A 14,212-nucleotide genomic window follows, 5' to 3' on the forward strand; every position below is an offset into this window, starting at 1 on the left:
CCGGCCAGGAAGACTAGCCCCTGGCTCCTCCCCTGCTGTCCCCCGTCCCTGCAGCCTCAGCTTACCGTCCTGCCAGCGCTCTGGGCAGTGGGGCTGTGAGCTCCTGCCAGGCAGCGCGAAGGCGTGGCTGGCTCTGGCCAGGCGGTGCGGCTGCCAGTCCTGGTGCTCTGAGCAGCATGGTAAGTGGCAGGAGGGGGGATTGGATAAGGGGCAGGAGGTCCCAGGGGGTCTGTCAGAGCATGGAGATGTGGATACGGGTCAGGGCAGTCTGGGGACAGGGAGCAAGGGAGGTTGGATGGGGGTGGGGTCCCGGGGGGATGGTTGGGGGTGGGGATTCCAGGAGGAGGCAGTCAGGAGACAAGGAGCAGGGGGTGTTGAACGGGTCATGGGTTCTGAGGGAGGCAGTCAGGGGGAAGGAAGTGGGAAGGGGCAGATAGGGGGCAGGGGCCAGGCTGTTTAGGGAAGCACTGTCTTCCCTACCCAGCCCTCCATACAGTTTTGGAACCCCAATGTGGCCCTCAGGCCAAAAAGTTTGCCCATCCTTGGCATAAGCCAACCAGCACAAAGAACTTTAGACCAGAAAAGTAAAAAACTCCACCACCTTAAGATCCCTTTTCAATTATAAAATATCTGTCAGGCCCAAAACAATGTACAGTGCTACACAGAGGCAGCACAGTGATAAATGTTATGCACTGATTTTTTAGGAATATGCACAATAGTAAAAATCAAATTACAGAATATTAAACAAACAGCTGAAGTTACCAGAGCCATTGCTACTACCATTTAGGCAAAATTTTCTGCTAGTTAGAGCAGAGACCTCCTGAGTTCTTTTCCTGACTCTCCTACTGTCCACAGGTTGACTGTACATTGTGTGAAGAAGTACTTCATTTTGTTTGTTTTAAACTTGTTGCCTATTAATTTCATTGGGTGACCCCTAGTTCTTGAATTATGTGAAGGAGTAAATAGCACTTCCTTATTCATTTTCTCCACACCAATCAAGCTTTGATAAACCTCTATCATATCCCCCTAGTCATCTCTTTTCCAAGCTGAAAAGTCCCTGTCTTATTAATCTCTTCTTAAACAAAAACTGTTCCATACCCCTAATCATTTTTTTTGCCCTTCTCTGTTCCTTTTCCAATTCCAATATATCTTTTTTAAGATGGGGTGGCCAGATCTGCACATAGAATTCAAGGTGTGGGCATACCATGGATTTATATCGAAACATTATGATATTTTCTATCTTCTTATCTATCCCTTTCCTAATGATTCCCAGAATTCTGTCAGTTTTTTTCACTGCCACTGTGCACTGAGCAGAGGTTTTCTGAGAACTATCCACAATGACTCCAAGATCTCTTTCTTGAGTGGTAATAGCTAATTTAGACTTTATCATTTTGTTTGTATAGGAGCCAGCCACACTGCCGCGCAGTTTAGAGCACTGGGGCAAGCCAATGGCTCTTGCAGCCCAGCCACTCAGAGCACTGGTGGCATGGTGAGATGAGGCTGCGTGTCAGGGGGGACAGCAGGGGAGGAGCTGGGGGCTAACTTCCCTGGCTGAGAACTCAGGGGCCAGGCAGGATGGTCCTGCAAACTGGATGTGGCCCTCAAGCCGTAGTTTGCCCACCTCTGGCTTAAGCAAACTTATATTTTCAAATTTTAATATCCATTTTAATAGAAGCTGCTTTCCCACTGAGTACCTCCAAATGTTAAATAGTTTTTATGCATACATTCTGTAATTGCTTGTCCACCCTTTGAGTGCTAGTATATGTTAAATGCCCTTTTTAAAAAAAGAGAAACTATTTTTTTAAAAGGCAGTGAATATCACTGAAGTCAAAGTTATCTATCTATATTTAAACACCGATATAAGTGGCCTCATTTTTAGAAGTGCTCTCTTATTTTCAGTTGGAGCTGTGGGTGCTAACCACTTTACGACCTCTTACTTAGATCTCTAAGTATGGATTTAAGAGCTGAACTTCGAAATTGTTGGCTTCAAGGCTTATTTTAAACAATTCTCTGGTCAATTTGCCTGTGGGGTAAAATATACAATAACGAACATTTGTCATTAGGATGTACAATGAAGACATTGGAGTGGTATTTTCACAAGTTACACCCCCAACTCCTATTTATTTTCAATGAGAGTTGGTCACCTAATTCCCTTAGACACTTTTGAAAACCTCAGCCTTGAATAATAAAGAGCAATTAAGAAGAAAGTCAACTACATAGTACTATACATCCCTTTGAAATGGGCAGAGGATTCATCCCTCCAAACCCAAAGATCTGTAGAGTTACACAGAAGTTAAGGTTCCCCTGGATGTCAAGGCCAGACATGCAGAATGCTAATGCTTAAATTGCAGCTCTAGGAACTCCTTCCCCTACGTGTGTCACTGCTGTAGTGGGACCGTGCTGCAAGGGATTTCCCCAACTACCACAGCCTCTAGAACTTTCTACCACAAAGGGGATTTTACACTGGGGAGGTGGCTTGGTAGACAAGATAATGTCATGCAGATTCCTTGTGGGGCAGGACAATTTGCACAATTTATTTGTCCCTATAGCCCTGCTTCTCTCACCATGCCTGGGTTCACGATCCCTAGCATCCAGTGACAGGGAGTCCAGGTCACTCAGGTGGCTGACCTCTCAATTCCATGTAGGCAGGTGGAGATATGCTTATGGTAGGTGCTGACCATTTACAGTTTCTAGGGACACAATCATGGCCAAAACATTTATTTTCTACTTCCTAATACTACTTTACCAAAGAGAGACTCACACACCATGTTTCCTGTAACTGTTCAGGAATACCATCAGGGACTTCTTCATACCTTGTTGAATAGGTAGTTTTTATTCATGGAAGCAAGATAATATTTTTTTTTATATTGTGCTGTGTGATTCAGTAGGATGAATGGGTGGTAACTGAAGTATGTGGAAAGGGCGTTAGCTATATAGTCTGTTAATCCTTGCATTTGTTCTGTCTCTTGAAGGAACATGTGCAGCATGATTATTTTGGAATTTCTTACTTGGGTGTGTATTAATCATATTTATCCAAAGCCCACTAAAGACTCTAAGAGCTTGTCTTCACTGCAAAGCCAACTTGACTTATAACATGAGTGTTGCCCTTGACTCCTGACCACACACAAAACCCCTTGAGTTACACTGAATGTGTGTGTGTGTGTGTGTGTGTGTGTGTGTGTAATAGGCTAAAACTTGAGTGAACACAGCTCAGCATCTGCACTGCAGATACAAGCTAGCCCCACTTGAGTACTGTTAGTCCTGCAATGCCTTCCCATAATTCCCCTCATGTGCCTAAAAAAGCAGTCAAGTTCTCCCATAATGCATTGGGAAAGAATTCAGAGAGCAACTAAGCTTACTGCAGCACAAAGCACTATGGGATGTGGCCCTAGAAGTCTTAGTGCCGTGCAGTATGTGCATGCATGCAACAACTCAAGTGTCATTTCACAGCGTGGCCACTATTAGTCAAGACAGGCTAACTCAAGGGAACTAAGTCAAGTGTAGATAATTCAAGTTTACTGCAGTGAAGACATGCACTTTGTCTCCAGGCAAACTCATACTAAAGGAAAAAAGGTTGGTCTGAAAATTACTATGGTGACAAGTCTGGTATAAATTAATAGGTAGATAGAATTTTAATGTTTTTACATTTAGTTGGTGCTTTTGGTTCAGTTTTGGAGTTTTTCTGTCTCTTTGTAGATATGTGTCACCATTTGAATGAAGCTTTTGATAATCTGCAAGGCCTACCATCCATTCACTTTCAGAGAAAGAGATTCCCAGGTCTTTCTCCCAGATATTTGGCAAACCTCTTTGGTTTATGAATTTAGCCATACGTTTGATCATCTGCAAAAGAAATATAGAGCCACATTTTCAAAATCTGTCTTCCATTTCTCTAAATGAACACTTGTACACATGTGCTTTCAGCATTATTGTTTGTGTGCAGGTGACAGTCCATCATTCTAAATTGCAAATGATGGATTGTGTGTATAAATTCTATTTGAATGTACACAAATGGAGGCTTGAGTGAGGCTTCTCTGAAACATATTTGCTCCCAAACGTTTAACAGATCTATGCCTTTTCAGATCATTTATTAGGGCATGATCAAAAGCACACTGAAGTCAATTTGAAAAGGCTCCCAATGACTTCAGTGGGCTTTGTATCAGGCTCATATTGAGCTCTTTTCAAGACCCAGTTCAATCTTTTTTATGGGCTAACATTAAACTGAAGGCATCTAAAAGAATCCTTACAGTATGTGTAATGCAGGGATTAGCTGGCAGGTCTTGGAAGGACTAACATATGTTCAAAGGCTATAAAACCAACATTATCCAAATGCCAACATTCCATCAGCAGCAGAGTTGGGTCTTTGCACATTGTTGGAAACAAAGGGTTTCCAAACAGTTGCCATGCAAGCAACAGTACAATGCCCTGCTTCTGGGTCTGAGACTGTGCTGCTCGTGCACAAACTCTAATTGAAGTAGTCAATGGATTGGCCAAAATTTGGAGCCATACAGGTTGTTTTCATCAGGAGGAGAAACGGATGATAGAGTCTGGTATTTATTTGATGGAATCTTATTTGTTTACAAAGAACTTACAAAGTCCTTTTTCTCTGAACAAGAATCAAACAACAGGAGTGAGTTTCTTTGCTCACTGCCCCAATCCCATTTTTGCCGGCAGTCAGTCCAAAAAGCTCTCTGTAGGCTTTTTACAGGGCCATGCTCCCAGTGTTTGTTCAGACTGTCTAGTGTTTCCTTGCTTCCTTCTCTCTCAGCTTCTCTGGTCTTCCACTCTCTTTCACAGACATAAAAACCTGCAAAAACAATACCCAGAGAAACCCTTTTCCCATATGTGCCTTTGATTTGTGTAGTGACATGCTTGTATTTTGGGAGGAAGCTGCTATTGTTTTAGCTACCTTGTTAAGAAAGGAGCTTAATGGCATCTTGCTATTATCTATAATGAGGGGTATCGGATATGCCCCTGACTTTTAGTGAGGTTTAACTCAGCCTGTGTGACACTAGTGTATGAGGCACATTCAAGTAAACTGACCCAACATTATCATCATCATTTTGCTTTTAGCATACACTTTAAAAGCACCTTTATCACTGAGGGGGAGTGTTATGAAAGTCAGGAAATAACAAGTGTTGATTTTTCTTTTTATAACATACTTTTTCAAACACTGAGTCCTGTCAGGAATGTTTATTTTGCGTATAGTGTTCGATTGTTTTGCTGAGCTCATTAAATTTCACTGACAAAACCAACTGCAAAACTTCCTTGTTATGTTCACCATTTAGTTGGCTAGTTAACTTTTGAATTTGAAAAGGCACATTTGAAGTATTCAGTTGAAGTGAGCAGTAATCTCCATCCCCAGTAGTTGATTTCCGTTTCACTTGCAGTATTTGAGAAATATCTTTATTTAGTGAGTTTATGCTAAAGCTATGGTTACACTACAGCATAAGTCAACAAATTATGTTGCTCAGGAGTGTGAATTAGCCACCCCCTGAGTAAGATAACTCATGCTGATTTAAGCACTGGTGTGGACAGCACTATGTCGGTGGGAGAGCTGCCATCACTCGTGGGGGCTGGAATAGTTAAGGCGGCTAGAGAGCCTTCTCTCCTCGGCTTAGATCAGCTGCATTAGAGAGTTTACAATGGTGCAGCTGCAAGCTCTCTAGTTTAGCCATGGTCTAAACCTCATAGGAGAAAGAAGAGGCATTCAGTAAACAGAAATAAGATACCTCAGTAGCTGCAGGTGAACTGGTTTTGCTCAATACAACTGTGAAACAAAATAGGAGGAACAACAGGGATTGCCCACTTACAGCGCTGCCTAGAGCACCAGTGACTGGTGGCGCTACAGCTGTGCCGCACAGCTGGAGCCAGGTCACACTGCCACTACTGCCACCACGCAACACAGAGCACCGGGTCAGGCCAGGTTCTGCAGTTGTGCTGCCCCAGGAGCTCACAGCCCTGCCACTCAGAGCATTGCATGGCAGTGGAGCAAGCGAGCTGAGGCTGCTGGGGATGGGGGATGGCAGGGGAGGGGCCAAGGGCTAGCCTCCTGGGCCAGGAGCTCAGGGATCAGACAGGATGGTCCCGCAGGCCAGATGTGCTCCGTGGGCTGTAGTTTGCCCACCCTGCTCTAGTATCTTCTAAAGATTAACACTCTTCCTGGATAGGGGTCCCATTTTTAAAAAATCCATGTTTCATGGCTCTCATCAAGTTCCTGACTTTTCTTTCTAAGTTTACCTAATGAAAGTGATGGTACATGAGCCAGGCATAGTTTGGATTGGCGCTGTGCAAACCGTGGCACATAGCTCTGCCAGTATAGTTCACTTTTGCCCTCCAACCCCTGTACTGTGAAAAACTGCCAATCATACCACTTACATGTTGGTTTTGTGATGTGGCCAAACAGCTGTTAGCATTTAGAAATTCCCCAAATTCATTTTCGCTTTTACAGGTTTAAATTTTGGAATGTGCAGGGGTCTTAGTTCGCCATTTCTCACCAGTTTTCCCTGTTCAGCAAAATCTCTCTATGCATACAAACAGACAACAGTGTAAGATTTCTCATACATTTTCACTTGACAAATATATTGCAAGGAGTAAACAATTGTATCATTATCAGGACTTGTAGCCCTCTCCCAAGGTTATAAAGTAGATTTTTACAAACACAGTTACAAATATTGCATTTGCAGATGCCCATCAAGAAAAAAAAATCCATAACTTAAATAACCAGGCTTCATTCATGGACCAATCCATTTAAGTGGTTTTTAAGACATCAAGTAAATGTTTTAACAGTAAGCAAATGCTTCCTTACATAACATCCCCTTGTTTTTTTTCTCCCTCTGTGGATTCCCTCTAAATGCAAATAAAGGCAGATACTTTGAAACAAAGGAATAGACCAACCTGTCTACCAGGATGGATCTTCAGTTGGTGAAGAAGACAAACTTTTGAGCTCTTCTTCAGATATTCTTCTTCTGGAAGAATTTCACTGGAAATCCACTTTGGGTAATCTGCTTATTGATATCCATATTACTGCTGGTCTCTGCACCAGCAGGCCAGTACCCAGGATCTCATTTCAGATCCTCCTTTGTCTGCCCACTATAGCTGACTGTGGCATCTTATAGTGAAATGGGTTTCAAGAACTGTATGTCCCTTGGCAGGGCAGCATTAGTTATTTTCAAGTCTGGACTATGCTTATGCATGCCTTCTTAGTTAAAGATTCCCAGCTCAAGCTAGCTCACAGTGACCGAACTCCTTAGCTTCCCCTCTATGGGAGAATACAAAAAATGCTATGATCATATATTCTCCTTACTGTATTTACAGCCAGGAAGAATCTCCTTCCTTCCTGTTTCCATCTATTTTATCTCCACCACATTATTTTAGTACAACAAAGCCAGCTATGTTCCTCTTCTCCTCAGTACTCAACTCCTCAATCAAGGCCAACTTCAGAGAGCAAATACAATCCATGGATTTAAGTAAGGGAATATTGAGTAGAAGTAGGGTGGGCTATTACCACCGTTTAATGCATTAGTGAGACTATTCTTGGAATTCTGTATCCAGTTCTGATGTCCATACTTTAAAAAAAGATGTTGTCAAACTGGAAGTGATGATTGATTTGAGAGTTCGAGATTTGAGATTTCAAAAACTTACTTTGTAGTGGGAGACTAAAAAAGCTCCATCTATTTAGTTTATCAAAGAGAAGGTTAAGAGTTGAATTAATAATGGCCGGTAAGTAGGTATATGTGGAGGAGATTTCCGATACTAGAGGGCTCTTTAATTCAGCAGACAAAGTATAACAAGTTCCAATGGCTGGAAGATGAAATTGGATAAATTCAGACTAGGAATAAAGCGCAAATTTCTGTGATGGAGTAATTCTTTGTCACTTAAAGTCTTTACATTGAGACTGGATGTCTTTCAGAAAGATATGTTCTAGCTCAACCAGAAGTTACAAGCTTGATGCAGGAATCACTTGGTGAAATTCTGTATCCTGTGTTATACAGGAGGTAACACTAGATGAACCTAATGGTCCCTTCTGGCCATAAAATCTATAAATCTATGAACCACGTAACATGAAAGTCAGCGAAGTGACAAGGTAACATACAGAGGAGCAAGAGGCTATTTATTAAGCTATAGAAGTAATTCCTAGGAAATATTTTTCAACTCACCACACATCCTCATAATACAATTGTAAGCCTCAAGATAGATTTGTAGTCTCTAAAATGAGAAGTTCTTCCAGCATCTTGTAAAAGATTACAGATATGTATGTAAGGAAAACATTTAAGATGAGCCTTAACCCTAAACCAGTCTCAGGTAAAAACTCTGACAACAACCATGAAAAACAATGCACACAAGACTAGAAATGACTAGAAAAGCTATGGCAATCTACAATATACATACATAGTATGACTTCATAAAATTTAGGCTGAAGTTTCCCAAATTCAGTGGGCTGCTCAAGTATGCAGATAAAGCAACGCAAAGCTGTAACAATGATCTTGTACAGCTATCACATACTTTCCATACTGCACCAGAATACAGACAGAACATGTAATGTTTAGGATTGGGAATTGTCATGAAGTATGGTTCCTTCACAAAGTGTGACAGTACGTAACTGACTATTCTCCACCACAAAATTTGCATTTTCAAAGGATGATGCTAAATTATTTTACTCCCTCTCTCATTTGTAGAGAGGTCCACAAATCTTTTACATTTGGTATCTGCTCTAGTAAACCTGGAGGCAGACCAAACTTGTCTATCAGTCACTGGCAGGAGATGTAAGAGGTATTTCTCTGAGAAACTGCCAGTTTTTCATTTGCCTCATCATCTTCACACTGGCAGACCAGCTTCTGCCTGCTGCAGAGCAAACTGGAAGAAAAAAACTGGCTTAAAACAATCAGGCTGTCAAGGTCTGTCTTTATCAGCAGTGGGGAGAAAGGGAATGCCTTTGGTCACTGGGACTCTCTGTGCCCCCTGCTCACCCATACAAAGTGGTTTGGTAGAGAAGACTAAGAAGGAAAGCCAGATGCTGCATCTCCTGCACCTCGCTGTGAATTGAGTGGCTGGTTCGCTGGGGATCTGTGTCTGTTCTTCTGCAGAGACCCAGGTCACCTCAAATGCTTGGGCAGGGCAGTGTTTCTCCCCCTTCCGTTCCAGAGCAAGACTGTTCCCAGGAAGCAACTGGGAGCACCTTAGCACCCATGGGCTGGCACAGGAGGCAGTCCTGAGAGCAGTGGCTCCCCCATGCAGGGGTGTGTGGGGTGAAGCACAGTATCAAAAGGCCAGGGAAGCTTCCTGCCCAGCTGCTAATGACTGTGCTTATAGCACCAACTGTTGACTGCAGAACAGCTCCCCAGCCACACTTCTGCAGCTGCTGCAGTGACAGGGAGCTATGGACAGGGGCCTAGGGTAAACTAAGGAGAGTCTGGTAAGGACTTTTGTGCACAACCTCCCCCCCCCCCCCCAACTAATCTTTCAGTGGCTCGGGGCTATTTCCTGAGCCACTGATTGCCAGCAGTAGCAGCTAAGTGCTGTTTCCCAGTGCAGCAAGTGGGCTAAAGACTCCTGTTGAACCTCCTGGATTGGAACCTTGGTGCTTCTGGGATGGGGTCAGCCTATGCCCAGGCCACATCCAGGAATCTTCCTTGAACAAACTCTGAGAGCCTGGAAAGCCCACTTCAGACCCAGTCCAGCACAAGCTCCAGTATGATACCCCGCCCCCCTTTTTCGAGGTGAGAAAGCTGCTTGAAAGAGTAATCACAAAGTTCCCCTCTCCTCCCCAGAGGACTCTCAGTCTGAACTTTCTCTTCCCATCTGAGGAGGAGGAGGAGGAGGGTCAATGAAGAGTTAAGAAATGGACATTCAGACCTCTGTGATACCCCAATAAAAGCTCTAAGGAAACAAAAAGATCTCTCTCTGCTCCCATTTATCTTTTTGAAGAGTGATTCAGGGGAGTCCTCTAGGAGGTGCTCTCAGAGGAACAGAGGGAAATTGTTTCCCTCCAGCCACAGAAATCTGCAGATTGCAGCTGGGCAGGTATTCCTCCGTGCATGGTTCCTGACTCACCCTCATAGTGTGCATTTGGGAGATAATCCGTAGTGCCAGGTTCCCCCTCATGAAGGACAACATGACAACATCCTGGGGTACAACATGTAGAATTAAGTGTTGCTCCTTGAGGAGGAGTTTGGCTCTGCAGACAGCCATCCTAGATTTCCTATAAATGAGAGCAATACAGAGGAAATGAGGCCGATATTCCATATTGTTCCTAGTTCCTCCTGCCCCCAGGTCCCAAAAAAGCCATAAGGTTACAGAGCAGTTCTCTACTTCAAGTATTACAACAGATCCATGAAGAAATCAAAATTCAAGATGGAGACCTTAACATCTTCACTAGCTGCCATCATCAAAAGGGACTGTATGACATCAGCAGATTTGAAGGATGCCTCTTTCCAGATCCTAATTTGACAGTCTCACAAATGCTTCCTGTGCTTTGTTCTTGAAACACAACACTACCAGTGCAGGTCCTTTCCCTTTGGTTTAGCAACCGCACCACAAGTACTGATATTACTAATAGCTGCTTTCAGACAGGAAGGGTCCACATCTACCATTTCCTGTGTAATCTCCTTATCAAGCCTCATCCAGGGTCAAAATCATAGATGGTACCACTCAGGTGATAAGGATGCTGCCAAGCTATGGTTTTGTGACTAAGTCAGTTAACACCATTTCAGCAGATTCCCCATCTCAGAGTGGAGATGGGCACTGTCCTCTACAAAGGTTTTTTTTTTGCAGGAAAACCAGGAGAAGCTGAGGAATCTTATTCAAACAGTCTGCCTCTCAAGGGAAGTACCCATTATTCACTTGTGTCGATTCTGGGGTCAGTGTCCTCTTGTGTGAACCTGTGCTTGCATGAGGTTGCTACAGAGCTTCCCCTTGTCTTTCTCCAGGAGGATTCTCAAGTCATTCAGATGGTGGATGAGTCCAAGGAGATTCAAGTCAGGCTTTCCAAGAGGTGAACCAATGAGGACAGTTATCACCACAGATGCAAGCGTGGAGATATGGGACTGAATACTGTCCAAGAGATCTTGATCCAAGGTGAACAAGCACAGCATAACCTGGAGAGAGGTCAGGGCAATCCAATATGGTCTCAAGGCTCTTCTTCCATATCTAGATTCTCCTTGTGTGCTGATCATGCCAGACAAATCCTCAGTCAGGTCATATGTGAATACACAAAGGGGAACAATATCTATAGTTCTTCAAGGAGAAGCTCACCATGACTTGGGCAGCAGAAAATGTGTAATTAAATTCACTCCACATCCAAGCGAAAAATGAAAGTTACAGTCGACTGGCTCAGCAGGCAAAAATTAGATCATCCAGAATGGGAATCTACACTGGGATGTGTTACATCTCCTGATAAAGGAATTCAATTAGGAAATGATAGATCTGTTTGCTTTCCACCTGAATCACAGGGTTTCAGTGTTCACTTACCAGTGGGATTAGAAGGCTTAGGCAGGGCTTCTCTACATCTCTCCCACATCAACTAAACCAGATATGAATCCAAGTCTCTAGGCTGATCTATTTACATAGTGACAGACTCCAAACCGATTCCTTGCCATGTTAATCTGAAGTGCATGGTCATCACAACCATATTTAATGGTGTAGTTCAACAGCTACATGTCATCAGTATGTTGATGCTGTATAAGTAATAGTAAATAGTATCTTTAACAGTTCCTCTCTATAACTTGTCTCTTATGATATTGTGAGGTTTGTATTGTGACTTGGCATCAGTATGACAGATTACAGTGCTTAAAATGCTGTAACTGCATACAAATGTTATCACATTGTGATTCTTTATTGTGCAATGATGAAGTTTTGCAGGTTGTGAAAGTGAATTTGGAATCTATGAATGTCCTGTAACCACTGGCATATGTTTATCCTCAGGAAGTCTGGATAATACAAGAAAATCCACCATGGATGGCAACTTTCTGGACTCCTCCAGAAACAAATCTAGATGTCTGATAAACTCATTTATAATCTTTACCTCAAATTCTTTATCTGTGAGATGCTAAATGTCTCTTGTGTGGCTGATCTCTCTCAGCTACCACAGAGGACGCTCTGAGTACTTTGTAAAACCAGGCCCTTATTTTCCAACCACTCTGACTAAAGATGTGGATGAAACGATGGTGGATTTTTACAGCAGTCTTACAATCACATCACCAGGGAACAATTTATTTATTGATTACTTGATGCTTGTTTGTAAAATCTAACAATGGAGAAAAATGCCCGACATTGGTCACTAGGGTTTAAGTCTTTAATCCCATGTTTAACCTTCTGAACAGCCACTACCACATTCCTCTTCTTTCTATGCAAATTTGACTGGATTTACAAAAATTCCTTTTTGCTCCTTCAAGTGTGGCCTGCTTCTGTATTTTTGGTATTATTTTCCCAGACATCTTCCTTTCCTAATATAAATATTAGTCTGTTTACCACACTAATGCAACATAGATTATACTGACCTAAAAGTGTCTATAAAGTTACAGAGGTGAGAGGGAAAGTGAATCACTGTTTGGGGGACGTAGGGCGCTGTGAGTCATAGCAACAGACCTCCCCAGGTATGGTCCAGTTCGGAGCTGTGAAACTGCGAACCCGGGTTTGTGGATATGATGTGTACTTGGGCAGAGGAGAAGAAACCTCAAGACTGTTATGTATCTGGACTGATGACGAGTGACACTGGGATGTTCTTTTTAGATCTCTTCACCCCGTTTCCCCGCCATTGGAACAATAGCCTTCTTGGCAATTCCCTGTTTCTGGAATAGCTTTTTGTCTGTCTCCTCCACCCTGCATTTTCAAAGCTCAGCTGCACATATGCACTCTCTCCCTCCCCCATACCTCTTCCATTTTCCTCTCTCGCTGCCATTAACTCGAGACCTGAGCAAACAGATCTTGGCCCATCTCTAACGCCGCCTGAGGTCGCGCTTAATTCCGGGAAGCACTGGGAGCGGGGCTCGCTCTGTGCAGGACGCTGCTGTGCCCGGGATGGAACTGGGTCTTCCTGCCCCCCCGCTGTTTACTTGCCTTCGCCCAGGCCCCGTTGCTTCGCTATTGGCTCGCGGCGGCTTGGCTACCCCGCAGCCCTAGCGCCCGCCCGCCCGCTCTCGGGGCAGAGGGGCGGGCGCGGCGCACACGCACCACGCCGCTCCGGCCGCGGTTTGTGGGGGCGGCTTAAATAGGGCGGGCCGGGCGCCGGTGTTGCACTGTCAGTGTGGAGGGGGCTCGTCGTCAGCGCTGTAGCTGCTAGGCCGGGCGGTGAGTGAGGCGGGGGCGCTGCGTTGCTCCCAGTGGGGGTGTTTGGGGCGGGGGCTGCGCTCTGGGCTCCTCCCGGGCTGCGGTGGCGCCGTGCGGCGATGCCTGCTCCCCCTGCTCTCCCGCAGCGCGCCGGCCAGGGAGCCCTTGGTGCTGCGGTTGTGCAGCCTCCTGCCCGGGGCCTCTGGGGCACCCTGCGGCCGATCGCTCTCGGTGACGCGACGCTGTCTGTCTCCGGCGTGCCGGGAGGGGAGCGGGCCGTCCGGCACACCAGGAAGCTGGGGGGCTGGCGGGGGCCTCAGCCCGAAGCTGCTGTGGCTGATCAGATGGCTTGAAAGCTGCCTCTCCATTTCCGTGCGTTAGGGATGCGCCCGTACGGGAGGCTAATGAGCTGGCAGAACCCTCCATCCCTGTGTGTCTGTGTGGTGATTGTGAAAACAGGTTCTGTACTCTTGGCTTCATGGATTCGCTGCAGGACAGTTCATGTTGTGCTATGCACCGCAAGAGCTTGCACTCCACAAGCAAAACCTGCACTAGCTTGAACAAAAGAGCACAAGTCTTGTGGGAGGGGACTTGGGTCTACATTTCTAGAGCAGTATTTCTCAGCAACGGCTCAGTGGACCAGTGTAAGTCCCTGGGATCTCCCTGACACAGTTCAGGAAGGCAGCAAGCTGGTCCCTGGTATCAAAAAGGTTGAGAAATGCTGTTCTAGAGGGTGTACTGCTGAACTTCTATAATAGAAGCCGCAGATACAGGCCCACGTGTGGTGGTGAGTTTCAGTGAAAACTACCTAGTGATCCTACTGAATTGGGATCTCAGAAGTTGCATCTAGTTCCACAACCTCTGCTTAGTGCTAAGGAATGGTAGACTTGTACAGGTCAGTACTATGCTGTATTGTACTACTGGGGTTATTGTTATGTGAGACTGGTAT

General features: G+C 44.7%; 1 protein-coding gene across 3 annotated transcripts in view; it reads left to right on the forward strand.

The window, feature by feature from the left end:
• Positions 1-13,152: 13,152 nt before the first annotated feature.
• The window catches only part of ACSL1 (acyl-CoA synthetase long chain family member 1), a 58,149-nt gene continuing 57,089 nt past the window's right edge, over positions 13,153-14,212 (forward strand). For 2 of the 3 annotated variants that reach the window (XM_030563245.1, XM_030563244.1), the window contains exon 1: positions 13,153-13,284. Coding sequence is in view for 1 of the 3 variants with exons in the window: in XM_030563243.1 (XP_030419103.1) it covers positions 14,142-14,158 (17 nt within the window). In the remaining 2 variants the exon portion in view is untranslated. Of the gene's footprint in view, positions 13,285-13,683; positions 14,159-14,212 lie in introns of those variants that run through there. The other variant, XM_030563243.1, reaches the window with a different exon arrangement.

Source organism: Gopherus evgoodei, chromosome 5 (assembly GCF_007399415.2).
Source record: "Gopherus evgoodei ecotype Sinaloan lineage chromosome 5, rGopEvg1_v1.p, whole genome shotgun sequence".
In the NCBI taxonomy this organism is placed as follows: Eukaryota; Metazoa; Chordata; order Testudines; family Testudinidae; genus Gopherus; species Gopherus evgoodei.